Below are 15,897 nucleotides of genomic sequence, written 5' to 3' on the forward strand. Positions count from 1 at the left end.
CAGTCACGCAGTAGAAATTGGGAACAGAGCAGCTGTGAAATCTGTCTGTCTTTGTTATTATGCTCAGCGTCTGTTAGTTTACATTTTGACTGCACAATTGTGAGCTCTTTGTTATGCACAAAAACAACATAGTTTTCTTTTATTTATGGAGCATTATTATTTAATAAATGCTCATAATTTATTTTTGAGTAGTTTTTTTCATGTGCATCTATGCTGTATGTTAATAAAAGTGCCCGTGTGACATCTGGGACACAGCTTTGACTAAGAACTCTCTTTTTGTTCTTACCTTATGGCTTTAAAAAAAAAATCGAGATATGAATTTTGGGTCATATCGCCCAGCCCTAATCAAGATGTAAGCAAAGTCTGAAATCTGAGATAAGTAATGTGGCTATATAAACACTGTCAGCCTGCTGTTGTCAGAGGTTTTACAGTTGTGTTATTTGCATCATCCAGTCAGCAATGTACAATTATTTCCACAGGTTATTGGACCATGGTCCATGTTGTTTGTTTTATCATTTTTGTGCATCACAATGTAAAAAAGAAGATGCCCAGAAAACACAAAACATTTAGTGAACTTGATTTAATACATTTGTGTTTTTCCCCAGCTTTCAACTGTTGTTACTCACTTTACTAAGATTTACTCATTTAGACAAGCGTTTGGTAACTTGAATTTTCTTCTTTGTCTAATTACAATATTCCTGCGAGGTTCACAATAAAAAATAGCTCCAATGTATTTCTATTTTGATAAAACACAGACTGCACCATCCTGGCTTTAGAGTCCTTTCACAGGGAGACAAGTGAATAAACCATTACATTATGAAAGCACTCGTCACTTTGACTAGAGAAGTCAGCGTTAATCGTGTTGCTGTATGTTTATTTAAGGAATGCTGAGTGAAAACATTTTCATTAATCAAGTGATGCCCGTTTGTTTTTTAAAGCTAGAGTATATACGCATCCGTACACTGGAGTTTCACAGTAACTATAGTGAACAAGACGAGTTAAAACTTTAGATTTACAAGCAGTCAATTTGATTGGGTGGTTTACAGACATGTGCAGAGTGCATGCAAATACATTCACAAGGATGTACTTGTGCATTATGTTGTTATATACATGGTTTCCTCGAGGGAAACTAAATGTAATGCTTCCTCTGTATTAGTCTTCTTTGTAACTCAAACTGCATTCACTAGTGCGCCCTTCCTCCATTCCTTCTTTTTAAGAATGTACCAGATTGTTGACGTGTCCATTTATTCTGATTTTCAGACTAATAAAAAACTTTGGACCTCATATTGAGAGGTTGATTGAAAAGCTACTAAATCCAAGTCCAGCACTTGGAACCAGATCTTTTCTCTACTAAATTTGTCGTGGAATAAAGAGAGAGCAGGCTTCTTTAAAGCTATTTATGAGTTGCTCAGTTATGTTTGAGTATTTGAAAATGGGCAGTGAATCTGAACCAGATGGAATAGCTGTGATTCCTAAATTAATGCCTAATCTGAAAGTTTGGACTTCAATCACATCTTGATTGTTGGATTTATTTTTTATTGTCTGTGGTGGGGCACAGTGGCAGGACTAAAAGAAAAAAAAAGTACAAATAATCCAAAAATGTATGCAACTGTAATTTCTGCTACATCAGCTCACCATTAATGACACCATTCATTTGACTGACCAAGAGTAAATTGATGAACTACTGCACAGAGTCGCAGTAGTTACACATTTGCACCACCATTAACAAAAATAGCCCATAAAGTCAATATTTTTAATTACTAACTGTTAAAATAGTCTCTCCCTCAGTTTCAATCATGACTCTCACCAGTGGAAAGGCGTGGGAGATCTTGCCGTCTGGGGGAAGTTTAGCTCCAAAACCATACGCAGGGAAGAGTTTGTCACTGTCATAGTCCTGGATAATTTCTCCCACAGCCTTCAGGGCCATGGCATATGCATTCATTTGGTATGGACTCATATAGTGCAACGATGTCGGCTGGGACGGGTTACCTAGAAAGAGAGAAACCCCCACCAGCATGCAGCAAAATTAGCGTGAGAATGTTCTTATCAGAGAATGAAGAAAAGCAATTACACATTTATTAGACTTGCAAAAAACACACATGCAGACATGATGAAGGAAACCACTATGTTGTGTAACTACTGGAATTAGTTGGGGGTTTTTTTCTTTCCAAAAAAAAGACCAACTAAATTTTGAGAAACGTGGTTTTATAGAATTGATGTTACGAAGCCGTGGAAAGAAAATACATTTCAAAGAGCATCCTTATTCGTATCTGTGTAGTTTCTTTGCTGTCTGACATGTTGTCAGTTCTTTAACTCTGAATGCGGTCTCTTCAATTAGTGGGATCACAACCTAGCATGAAAGGTTTTAAGCAGTGTTGTCCTGTTTTAGCCTCTTTGATAGACTCACTATCAGAGAACGGTTTATTGTTGTTGTAGATTTTGTAGGAAATCACAATACAACTTTGCTGCTTTTATTTTGAAGGCCACAGCTTTCAAAATACCCAGCTTAAAAGGTCTATTTTTTTTTTAACTCAAAGCTGTGTGCTTAGTTTGTGGTGAGTAGTTCGGATTCCCATTTAGCATGCAGAAAAATGCAAGAACCTGACTGATTCAGTGTGGGAACGGAAATCTGAACCTTTGCTAGCAAAACTGGATTTTAACCAAGCTTTAGACATCCAGCTTTGTGATTTCCCACAAAATACCTCTCTCTAGCCAAACTGTAACCAGATGGATCCAGAAAACTGCAACAAATCTGGAGCTTTGACTTTTTCTCTTTTGATTTGAATGAGAGCTGTGATGTCCCTGACTCAGTTATTCATCTTATCATATGGGGTAACAAACGAGTTTGAGATTATGGAGGAGCTGACAGATTTGCGCTCAATGATAACCTGCTCAGTATTTTTCTCCAGTATTTTAAAGTATTTTAATAAAAGTCTTATTGAATTCCTATAACCTCCTTTTTTGTGCACGTATACGTATAATGCAGAAACTTGGAACTAATTTAAGTTCATAAAAGTTTTAAGATGTTTTTTTTGCTCCAGGGTAGGTTTCAAGCACAAGGGGAATATTGAGTGATATAACTATACAATGACTGGTCTGTGCAAAAAAACCATATACATAAACAATAGTTATCTTTAAAAATATAGAGAACCGGACAAATAGAAAATATATGTAAGAGAGGAAACGCATCATATGAAGCAAAAAGATCATAATTTCACTCACGTTATTCTCAACTTGCGACCTTTGCAAAACACAGTAAAGCTATGTAAGGGAAACTGAAAAACCATTACAGGAAAATAAAGACCACTATGTCCTATTTAAACCTGTCTGTTAAGTTACTGCCACAAATGCATGTTAGCTTAATAGCAGATAGTTATAGAAAGAATATTTTACAACCACAAACAACTTTTCCTGGTTGTAAAATATCTGTTCCTTGTTCCCAGTAAGTTCCCTGGTTCTCTGTACATTATTAAGACTGACACACTGCTATCTGCAATTCCCAGATTAAACTCTCATGAAACTCAAATCTCTGTGGTTGGGGGAAGTGTATATCTAGAGACAACCTTGCGGTGGGATTACGCCAACTAAGTTACCAAAATCTATCCACAGATAACCAAAAGTATTGAAAAGTTAGTTTTGAAATGTAATGTTTCAAAGTGCACCAATGAGGCATAACATAATGACCACGTGCCTAAAATTTTGTTGGCCCCTATTTGCTGCCAAAACAGGCCTGACCCATTGAAGCAAGGATTCCACTAGACTCCGGAAGTGTGCTGTGGTATCTGGAAGCAAGATGTTAGCAATATTCTTCCTACAAGTCCTACAAGTTGTGAGATCCCCATCTCACAACCGTCAGTCTGACTTGCTTATACATCACATCCCACAGATGCTCAATTGGATTGAAAGCTTGGGAATTTGTTGTGCTCCTCAAACCATTCCACAGTCATGTTTTTTTCTTTCTGGCAGAGTGGATTATCCTGGCCACCGCCATCGGGGAATACCATTTCCATGAAATTCAATTCAATTCAATTTTATTTATATAGCACCAAATCACAACAACAGTCACCTCAAGGCGCTTTATATTGTACGGTAAATTGTACAATAATAGATACAGAGAAAAACCCAACAATCATAAGACCCCCTATGAGCAAGCACTTTGGCGACAGTGGGAAGGAAAAACTCCCTTTTAGCAGGAAGAAACCTCCGGCAGAACCAGGCTCAGGGAGGGGCGGGGCCATCTGTTGCGAGTGGTTGGGGCGAGAGAAGGAAAACAGGATAAAGACATGCTGTGGAAAGGGTGTGCACAGTGCTTAGGTAGGTGGTATGTGTCAAAGTAACAGCCAAATTGACTGCAAACCCAAAGTTTTCCAGCAGAACATTGCTCAACATAACGCTGCCTCACCGGCTTGACTTCCTCCTATAGTGCATCCTTATGCTAGGTGTTCCCTAAGAAAGTGATGTACAAGCAACCAGCCATCTATGATGTAAAAAGAAAATATGATTCCTCAGACCTTACACTGCTCTGTCATGTAGTTCTGATGCATACGTACTCACTGTTGGCACTTTCAGAAGTGGACAGCAGGGGCACTGTGACCGGGCAGGTTGCAGTCCCATATACAACAAACTGTGATGCAATGTGTATTCTGACATCTTTCTATCAGAATCAGTACAAACATTTTTAGCATTTTGAGCTACACTATCTTGTCTGTTGGATTGGACCACACGAACCAGCCTTAGCTCCACATGCTGTGGATCTATCAGGTTCACATCCATGAACCTGATAGATAGCCTTGATAGATACTGGCCACTCCAAACTGGGAACACCCCACAGTTTTGGAAATCTGACTTAGTTGTCGTGCCATCACAATTTGACCCTTGTTAAACTCACTCAAATGCTTATGGTTGCCCATTTTTTCTGCTTCTAACACATCTACATTTAAATGGACTTGTTCTTATAAAGCAAAAGAGCAAAATGTTTACTTGCTCCATAATATATCCCAATCACTAACAGGTGCCATGACTAGAAGATAATCGGTATTATTCACCTTACCTGTCAGTGGTCACAAAGTTATAAAATACCCCACCTTTTGCAGCTATAACAACTCTTTGTTAACAATGTTTTTCTTCCGCACCAACCCTGCTCATTAATGACTTTATGGACCTTGCTTTGTGCACTGATGCACAGCCACGTTGGAAGAGGAAGGGGCCATCCCCTGAAGCATTAAGCTGTCTAAGCCTGTGAGATCTATTCCTGAAAAACAACCCCACACCATAATTATGTGGGGTGATTATATAATAGAATTATGTAAAGGGGAATATGTATTTATTGATTACACTTGGTACAATGCAGAGCAAGAGCAAGTATCGTTCTCCAGGCACCGGTCAAACCCAGCCAAGCGCATCAGACAGAATACAGAAGTGTGATTAGTAACTCCAGGAAACATATGCTGTGGCAGCGTCCTTTACTCCATGCTTTGAAATGTGCTGAGCAGAGATAGGCAGTAATGTGTTAACGCGTCACTGTAATCTGATTACTTTTTCAAGTGAACGAGAACAAGTATTACTATTGCAAAAAAGTAATTAGATTACTGTTACTTTCCCATAAGCTGCCTTAATGCGTTACTAAACCATGATTTTGTTTGCAAGAGTGTCTCATGACAGTGACGTACGAGCGTGCGACGTCCGTGGCAGCAACAGACGTGCAGATCAACGATGAATAATATGGAGAGCAGGAGAGAGTACGAACGTGCAGCGTTTAAAGCAGGAAGTACTCACATTACTTTGAATTTGATTCTGTAATAAGTGACAAAAACATTAGCGCCTGCTGTTCACTCTGCGTGGGAAGAAAACTTCTTTCTACAGCAGAAAATTAAACTTCAAATCTGAGCGAGCACCGAGCACGCTGCCACGGGAATGTGACATTAAAAAAAATAAAAATCCTACAAACACAGAGGTAACTCCTGGCCTAATGATCCTTTTGTGGTTTGGCAACAGTGCTAAAACTGACAAATTGTGCTGTCAATCAGCACTATCAATCATGTCTTGTAAACACTCATTACAATACAACAATAATCTGGCTGCCTCCGTTTAGTAAGTCCCATTATCCTGATGGACTGATGGAGTATTTGAACAACCAGATTAGGTGTAATATTGCTAATCTCTCATTATTTCTTTAACAGAGCTTCTTTCTTTGAGAAATTTTCAACTTAAAGACTTTGCAATTAGGAGTTTGTTTTTTCCTGTCTGGCTGATAGGTGACTGTCATTGTGTTTCTTTGCAGGCACCTCTGTAGAATAACAGGGACCCGGTGTTCAGGCTTTTTAAAAATGCTCTTAAGTGGCTAATCAAAAAGCAACTCTCAATGTGAAGGTCATTTTTAATGGACAATCAGCTTGTGCGCTATATTCTTCAGCTGGTCCATTATGATATTTTTTGGACATATTCCAGTTTCCATACTTTACACAGAAGTACATATTGTCATTGTGATGTTGTTTATTCTATTACTCTCGTTTTCTTCTGCTTGTTTTCTTTTTTTCTTAACAGGTGATCCAGGTGATCGATATATGTATTTTTTTTTCTGCTTATTCTGTTGGTTTTTGTTTTTTGCCCTTCTCCCCCGTCCCTCTTCTCAGCTGGTTTTCTTTCCCTCTTTCTTTCCCCCAGTCAAGTCTGTCCCGTATTCAGCAAGTGAAAATAAAATAAACAATAAAAGGTGAATCAAATGGACCATTACGGCAAGGCTGGGATGGTCAATTTGGTAAAGTAAATCCGTTGGGCATCTTTCTTCACCTTTAGACAATAATTCTGATGGCAAAAGAGCCAAACGGGACAGGCAAAAAAAAAAGTACATATTGTGCATATGTGTGATGGTTGATGATAGCATGATAGACATTTGGGAACATAATAGCACGAATAGCGACCCCATATAGACCACCACCAAGACATTGAAATAGATTTTTTCCAAAGAAGACAAAAAGAGTCTAACTAAAGTAAAAAAGCGACAATAAATTATTTTGTGGGCAAAAAATCTCACTGAACAGATGTGTGGACATTTCCTGCATGCATTAAGACGAAACACTGTCTTACCATTGGATGCTGTGAAGTCTATGGCTACAGTGAAGTTGAGTTGTGTCCTGGTGGGAGATTGAGCACATTGATATCAGTCACAGTGGTCAGGACTTCGTTTTGAGATTGGAAGAACATCTACAGCTCTTCATGCCAGATCGAGAAACGTACGTACTGGTCACCGGTTAGAAATTGTAAGACATCTAAAGTCTTTGAAATCTACAAATTATTAATGTATGTAGTTTTGTTTTTGCCCAGTGAATTCTTCAGCTTTCTGTAACTTACATTTCACAACAAAAACAATTTTTAAAAAATGAGCTGTCCAGAATGATGAGAAAACAAATTCAGCAATATCCATCCATCCATCCATGCATCCGCTTCTGCTTATCCTTTTCAGGGTCGCGGGGGGCGCTGGAGCCTATCCCAGCTGTCATAGGGCGAGAGGCGGGGTACACTCTGGACAGGTCGCCAGTCTGTCGCAGGGCCAACACACAGGGACAGACAACCATTCTCACTCACATTCACTCGCACATTCACACCTATAGGCAACTTGGATTATACAATTAACCTATCCCCACAAGCTGCATGTCTTTGGACGGTGGGAGGAAGCCGGAGTAGCCGGAGCAGCAGCAAACGCCTCACTGATGGTTTAAGAAACATCAGTGTTCAAATAAAGTGCACTACCTTGGAATTTTTTTCTTCCAGCCTGTTTGCTTGACTGATGTAACACATTTATTGTATTAATATCACACAGTATTTATGAGTGAAACGCTAGTTACTTCAGCTTACGTAGTTAACAAATCAAACGTTCAGAGAGTGACCCTGATGCAGCTGATGCAACTCAAAGCATGCTCATATTGGTCAAAGTTAGAGCTGATGCAATATGACATCATCAGCTACACTTGTCTGCTCTGCCTGATGCAATCTGTGGTTGTCAGTAAACCAACTAGAAGTACAGGGGTGAAGCACTTTCTTTGAATTACTGTGAGTTTTCTTAAGCTTTTGCTTTAGATTTAGTTACGACTGCTGTGTTTAAGTTGTGCTGAGAGCAGTTAGCATAGCTGACTTTCTTGTGTTATGCCCTCTGCTTTATTGCCATTTCAGTTTAATGAGTTATATTGCATTTTTCTGGCATGTTGGGGGTTATTTATTTATATGTTATGGTTTTATAACCACAGCATTATTACAGATGCTCTTTTGTTCCAAAACATTTTCTACCCCTAGTTTTATAAAGTAAAAGTATGAGAAATACACTACATTGCTGAAAGTATTCACTCATCTGGCCTCACACACATATGAGTATAACTTGAGTAAAAGTCTCCTGGGAAGGCTTTCCATGAGGTTTATGGAAATTTTTTGGCCATTTCTCCAGAAGCATAATTGTGAGGTCAGACAAGACGGCCTGAATCCACTTTGCTCTGATTCATCCCAAAGGTGCAGAGTTCTTCCAGGCCCAGTTCTTCATCCATGTCTTTATGGAGCTTGCTTTGTATACAGTCATGTTGGAACAAGACGAATGTTCATGTTATGCCATGACTGCCCAGCTTGTCGTGATACTCAATGTGTCTTTTTTGTTTAGAATAATTGATGTAAGTAAAAAGTATAACATCAGTCAAGGTCATCTTCAGTGACAACTCAAGTTCTCATCAATCAGAAGCAGACATTTTCTAGTGAAATCTGCTATTTTGGTTATCATTTAACTGAACAACATTGCGTGCAGTGGCAAACTAAATGTCAGGTTCGACAAACAGAGCAGTGGGGAAAAAAGACAGAAGCTGTGAAGAGTCGCTAAACTGTGACTCAAGAATCAAATGAGGGCTGATTTTTTTCACTGGAAAACCAGAATGTAAGCAAAGTGTGTAAACATTTTAGTCAAAGTTTATAACTAGGGATGGGTATCGTTTAGGTTTTATCCGATACCGGTGCCAAACCGGTACTTTTGAAATGGTACCGGTGCTCAAACCGGTGCTTAAAGAATGGAAAACACAAAATTGGTCCAAAAACTCTCATGTTCAGCTGTTGTTTTGTAAAAAGATAACAATGTTAGGCTCTTCTGCAGCTATGGGGCATATATGGTATCACTCTGGGCTGGAAGCAGTGCTTAAACAATGGAAAAAACACAAACTTTGTCCAAAAACCTCTCATGTTTAACTGTTTTCCACTTTTTCTTTGGTCATTTTAGCCTTTTTGGCCAGGGTGAAGGGAGTATCTGCCATCAAACAAGAAGACAGCCGCATGTAGCTATGATGATGTTTGCTAGTTCACCTTACATGCATTAATGTAATAACGTGGTTAGCCTACTCAACGTAAATTACACACGAACAACATTAAGCTACTCACGCAGAGAAGAACGGCTGCTGCTGCCATCATCATCCTCATCATTTCTGCTACACTGGCAGGGCTAGGGGCCAGGACTCTCCTCTTCGGGTTTTTGGGGGATGTTGCTAACTCCGGGTCCGATAACAGGCACCACACCCGCAGTAGATGTGCTTGGTGTGAGGTCTCGCAGCAAGCTATCAAATACGGCGCATTTCTCGGCTTTAAAAAAACCGCTATGCGTTGCCAGGTGTTTCATCAGATTCGAGGTGTTACTTCCTTTGACAGCATCACAGTATCAGCTTAAAGCACTTGTTGCAGGCTGCTGAGTTTGCATCTTTTGCTGTGAAGTACAGCCAGACTTTTGACCGCTTCGCCTTGGGCATTTTTAATCTGTAGCTCTGCTCTAAAAGAACGTACGTACCTGGACCCGCCTACTATCCTTGGAAACGTAAAATGATTGGCTAGAATCCAAAGTGTATCACAGCTCAGGAAAAAAAGCACCGAAATAAAGCACCAAAATGTGCGCTGCTTTTCGGTCTGGTTACTACTGTTTATGTCAGAACCGGTGCCATCATGGCACCGGATACCGGTACCCATCCCTATTTATAACACATTGCACCCTTTGTACTACCTTCCAGTAATATCATTTGTGTATGTTCGACTCTACCCTAATGAAACATGACTGACGGAGTTCTTACCCTCCCCTGATGAAGTCAACAAATGTATACTCTGACTCCACTTTGAAAGACAGCAGGGTCACCTTGAAGGTTGGGAGAAAGGGAAAAATATCAAGAGAACCAAGAGAGGTTACAGACAGGCTAACGGCAAACATTATACATTTACTGGACTGATAAATCACTCCTGCTATGAGTCATCCGACGTGACACACTGACGAGTCTTACCGTCCCTGAGTTGATGTATTTCTTCTTTTTGCCTTTCTTTTTAGGATTCAACACCTTGACCATAAGAGAGGAAACATGAAACAAGCTTTTCAGAACACATTATATAGTCTTTCCTGATATTTCTAAGCTAATATTAAAAGGTGGCGATTTAATACTGTCCTCAAATAAAGGCTGGAATTCATAACACGAGGAATATTACTTCATGAATAATATATAACACTGAAGGAACTCGTGTGTTGTTCCTAAAGCACTGCTGTGTTTTTAATACCATCGACACAATCAACAAAAAATAGGTTTTGGAGAAAATCTTTGTCATTTTGTGACCAAAGTGAAATATACTTCTTGTTGCACTCTGTCTTTTTTTTTCTTTTCATTTTTTACCTCATAGACATTGAACTGGCTTTGGCCTCGGGATAGTTCTCTGTAGCTTGTGGTGAATTCTCCAATAAAGTCGTGACTGGAAGGGAGAATGAGATAAAGATAACAAATAAAAAGAAAACAGTTATTGTTGTATCTGTAACATGACTTTCTATTGTTTTTGACAAAAAATGATAGTCCTTTTGTTCAACAACATGGTGTCCGAATGATTTTCTTTCTTTTTAAGCTGTGAAATACAAATATAAATAGAAAGGGTCCACTTAAAGGGAACCCCGACTATTATGACAAGTTACTCTAAATATGTTACAAATTATCTCCACCACATAAAAACATACTTAAGAATAACTACAATTTTTTTGTTGTTATTCATTAAATCTTTGTTGTTTAAAACTATTTTGGAGCCATGGGAGCGGCCATGTTTTTTCACACACAATGGATTCTGGGACGATGACGTGTATTGGTTGTTAGCAGTATAAGTGTTTTCGTTCAGCTAACCTGTTTTGTTTTTCATAGTGTAGCAATGGTGTCAATTAAGTTGTCTACTAGTGACCTGGTTACGACTTGGTAGACCAGCACTATCCAGTCTTTGAGTCTGACGTTATTAGCATTCTTAGCAAACTCCGCTGCAAAAGTCAAATGATCACTGCAGCATTACTGAGAGTTGAAAAACTGTCTAAATTTGTTCATCTGTAATAAAATGATCAGTGTTGCTGCTCTGCCAGGTGTAACAATTAAGTTTAACATCCAGGCATCCATGAATTAGCTCGCTAGCTTCCATCTAAATACATCTAAATATAATATTGTAGCGGTAAACACAGACGACATGAGAGCTCTTGATTAACACTCCTCGTTTATTACTCATCACCACACAACTGAACACTTTTCCCTCCAAAACACAGCAACAACACTTCCTGAGAACTGGGAAGTGCAGCCCTCCAGTGGTCCACCATACATGCCCCCCCGAACACCCAGTAGGGTCATCCCCTAGTCCAAAGCCCTTGCTTTAATCAAACGTCCAGAACGGCTGAACCGGAGAGGTGGAAAACTGGCTGAGGGGAAACGAGCATGAGGACCAGGCTGGCATGGGCAGTCAGGAAGTCAGGAGCAGTCAGCTCCCAGAGGAAGAGGCAGAGTTGTGCAGTCGAGTGGAAGGCGGACGGCCATGGCGGGGGGCCTGGGCCTGCACCACTGGATCATCCAGAAGAACATGTGCCGGTTTAAGTCTGTCAATGGAAACAGCCTCCACACAGGTCTGTCCCCCAGTACAAGGTCAGTTTGCGCAGACCGGAGGTCAAGGACGTCCGGGTCAGCACACTGGTCAGTGGCCATAACGTCAAAGTCTATGCCAACATAAACGGGAGAAACCAGCACGCGGGACAGACAGTCAGCCACACAGTTGGACTTACCAGCCATGTGCTGAATATCTGTTGTAAACTCAAAAATGGCTGCCAACTGGTGCTGCTGGCGCCCACTCCACAGAGAAGAGACCTTGGACATCGCAAATGCCGGTTCTCTGAGTAGCATGAGTGAGTGTCTCACTATGGGAACGCCTCCTGCGTGACCTCATCAGAAGCTCAAATACCATTACACCCTTACAAGCTGGCTAAGTGACACCCATGTCAGGAGGAGCTAGTGCCTCCCTATATAATAGGCTGACATAGCGTCAGATGTCATTCAAAACAAGCCCACCTCTTCCTCTTCCTCGCTTCCATAGCAAGGAGGGCGGTCTGGGGAGGCACTCACTCATGCTACTCAGAGAGTTATATACATAACCTTAAGTTCTCTTTCATAGCATTCGTTTCTTGTCTCACTATGGGAGGAATACTGACTCCTGGATTGCCAGACATGCCTGTTAATAAGACAACTGTCCCCAACAGCACTTCACAGGGGAAGAACCTGCACTGAGGACTGAATGCGCTTGGTTAGGTGCTGTCACATCTAACCTGTAAAACCTAGCAAATGTGTGAGGTGAGGCCCAGCATGCAGCTGCACACACCTCCTGAATAGAAACTCCCCTAAAGAGAGCCCATGAGGTTGTCATACCTCTAGTTGAATGTGCACGCAAGCCAGCAGGAGGCTGAAGACCCCTGCTAGTATAGGCCTGGGCAATTGCGCCTACTATCCAATGGAAGAGGCGCTGTTTAGACAGAGGCTTTTCCTTATGTGGTTTAGCCCAGGACACGAAAAGCTTTTCACTTTGTCCGACACTCTGGGTTCTGTCCATATAAATGCGCAGAGCACGGACTGGACACAAGGTATGCAGCCGCTGTTGCTCCTCTGAGGAGAAAGGCGGAGGGTAAAAGGCCGGCATGTCTGTAGGGGAACATGTGCCGACAACCTTTGGGATAAAGGCGAGGTTTAGCTGCATACTGACCCTCGTATTATCCGAGGACAACTGAATGCATGACTGATGCACTGAGAGAGCATGGATCTCTCCTACATGCTTAGCTGAAGCTAAAGCAATTAATAGAGCCGTCTTCAAGGACAGAAATTTTAACTCAACCTGTTCCAGGGGTTCAAATGGGCAACAGGAGAGCGCAGCTAATACTGTGGGAAGGTCCCACGATGGAGCCAGTGGCCTAGATGTAGGCAATTTTCGCCGTGCACCCTTCATGAAACGGCATATTAAGGGATGCTGGCCAACAGTCTTCCCCTCAAAACCAATATGGCAGGCTGAAATTGCTGCCAAATACAACTTGATGGTGGAGAAGGCTTTACCCTTATCAATCAGGGCCTGAAGAAATGACAGAATCACAGCCACAGAGCACTGAAAAGGGATAGCCTGTGATTCTACGCACCAGCTTTCAAACACATGCCACTTGTGCTCATATAGCGTCCTAGTAGACGATGCTCTAGAACAGGGGTGTCAAACTCAGTTTGTGGGGATAGGTAAATTGGATAATCCAAATTGCCCATAGGTGTGAATGCAGGAGTGAATGTGAACACGAATGGTTGTCTGTCCCTGTGTGTTGGCCCTGCAACAGACTGGCGACCTGTCCAGGGTGTACCCCGCCTCTCGCCCCATGACAGCTGGAATAGGCTCCAGCGCCCCCCGCAACCCTGAAAAAGGACAAGCGGAAGCGAATGGATGGATGGTGCTTAAAAGGAAAACATTTGGCGTATTTTAGTACCACATATATGTTATTGAAAGCACAGTACATATTTTAGCGCAAACATGTCTTAATAGCCGGGGTTCCCTTTAGCCAATGTGAAGGATTGCATGGATCTTCCTTTTGTTGTCTTGTATTACAAACTTATACAAAATAGTTGCAATTAAGTTGCACTAATTTAAAGAGAAGTGCATCCTTTTCAGCTTCTATGGTGTGGTATTTCTCACACATTAAACTATCCCAGATACCAAAAGGCGAGAGGCGGGGTACACCCTGGACAGGTCACTAATCTGACACAGAGCTAACACATAGGGCTAACTCATTCATACCTATGGGCAATTTAGAATCACCAGTCAATCTAACCCCACTAACTGCATGTCTTTGGACTGTGGGAGGAAGTGGAGAGAACTCCCACAAACACAGGCAGAACATGCAAATTCCACAGAGAAAGACCTGGCAAGATGACGGAGTCAAACTCAGGACCTTGCTGTGAGGCAACAACCCTAACTACCGCACCACTGAGCTGCTCCGAATTAAATTAACTGTAGATATTTAATTTAACTAGGCTATATTTACCTTTTAAACCTTGCTGTCCTGTGCTTTAGATCACAAAGATTCAAATTAGACAAACAAGTGTCCTCAGTTGTGAAAACGAGTTTTTACCAGCTACACTAAATCTCCAAGGCAAGGCCCCATATTCCACATAAAGACCTTGGACAGCTTATCCATGCCTTTATTACTTCGAGACTAGACTATTGCAATTCTCTGTGAATGGGCCTCCAATTCTCTCTCCTCCAGCGTTTGCAATTAGTTCAAAATGCCACAACACGCCTCTTAACTGGCACCAGAAGGCATGATCACATCACCCCTGTTCTAGCCAATCTACACTGGCTCCCTGTTAAATACCGTATCGTTTTTAAAATCCTTTTGTATACTTTTAAAAATGGCGCCCAGTTACCTAACAGACTTTCTCGACGTGTATAGCCCCAACAGAGCACTCAGATCCTCTAATGGCTCTAACTTTTGTGATGTGTGGCTCGTTAGTCAGTGTCTGTTTTAATTTTGAAAAAGTGTCTAGCCTCAAAGCACTCCCTTTCTTTGTCCCTGTCACAATGACACGTCATTGGTCGATAGAGATATTTAAGAGATATTTTATCCAAAAATGTATTATGCGTATATATTTGTCATTGTTATGTTTCTGTTTTGACAAAACATATATATTACAGCCTGATGAATTCTGCAAAACAAACATTTCCTCCAGGTTTACTTTTTTCTCACAAAAAGTAAGAAGAGAGACAGAAGATAGAACATAGAGAACAGACTGAAAATTTATTTTCAGAATAAAATTTGTGGAACAGCAACATGAGGTCAGACAGCCTGAAAACCCCCACAAGATATCTGCAAATTAAGCCCCACATGTATGAGGGCTCCTACAGTAGCCAGCATCTGTGATGAGACGTAGGAGCCATGAATAACCTGACCTCCTACCCACTTAGCTGCAACCTTTCACTCACAAGATTTCATTCATTGCCCAGTGTGTGCCAAGCAGGTGGAGCTCTTCACTTGTTCTAATAAAATGCCTTGGGTCAGAAAGAATAATGTGTGACATTTCAGAGACTACGTGTGGAGCTGAAAATTAAAGCAAGGAAAAGGAGAGTCACACCGAGTGAGAACACTTACCTCCCATCCCTGTCCCAGTCGTAAACGTCCACCTTGACTGTCCTGGAGGGAGGTGAGACAAGGAAGCCAAGGTGAGATAGACATAGGTGAGATTTACAGAAGATAAGCGGGAGTGTGAGGGTGAGGAAGTGAAATGGCAGGAAGACAATAGAGAGAGACCATCAGAAAGTTGAGTAAGTTAACTTTTCTTCAAAGGATGTTTCACATTATGAAATCAATTAAAATAACGGTGACCCTAAAGTTATACAGTTTACCAATGTCAAAAATTATATAATTATATAATATATAAAAATTCATTTAATAATGAAAATAATGGAAAAAATAATATGTATAATGGATTATATATTTGAAATAAGACAACTTTAAAAAACATCCTTAAAGTCGGTGCTATGACTCTTTCAGTCGTGCAATCATCCACGTGACTGTGTGCGCTGTGCTTCAGA

The 15,897-nt window shown here is 40.9% G+C and overlaps 1 protein-coding gene across 4 annotated transcripts in view; it reads right to left on the reverse strand.

The window, feature by feature from the left end:
* The window catches only part of LOC146519221 (copine-9-like), a 205,727-nt gene that overhangs the window by 45,561 nt on the left and 144,269 nt on the right, over positions 1 to 15,897 (reverse strand). For all 4 annotated transcript variants that reach the window (XR_014874280.1, XR_014874281.1, XR_014874282.1 and 1 more), the window contains 6 exons: positions 15,455 to 15,496; positions 10,668 to 10,743; positions 10,287 to 10,340; positions 10,083 to 10,144; positions 7,087 to 7,133; positions 1,808 to 1,989 (listed from right to left, as the gene is read on the reverse strand). Coding sequence is in view for 1 of the 4 variants with exons in the window: in XM_085161093.1 (XP_085017219.1) it covers positions 1,808 to 1,989; positions 7,087 to 7,133; positions 10,083 to 10,144; positions 10,287 to 10,340; positions 10,668 to 10,743; positions 15,455 to 15,496 (463 nt within the window). In the remaining 3 variants the exon portion in view is untranslated. The remainder of the gene's footprint in view (positions 1 to 1,807; positions 1,990 to 7,086; positions 7,134 to 10,082; positions 10,145 to 10,286; positions 10,341 to 10,667; positions 10,744 to 15,454; positions 15,497 to 15,897) is intronic.

The sequence above is a fragment of the Neolamprologus multifasciatus genome, chromosome 5, assembly GCF_963576455.1.
Source record: "Neolamprologus multifasciatus chromosome 5, fNeoMul1.2, whole genome shotgun sequence".
In the NCBI taxonomy this organism is placed as follows: Eukaryota; Metazoa; Chordata; class Actinopteri; order Cichliformes; family Cichlidae; genus Neolamprologus; species Neolamprologus multifasciatus.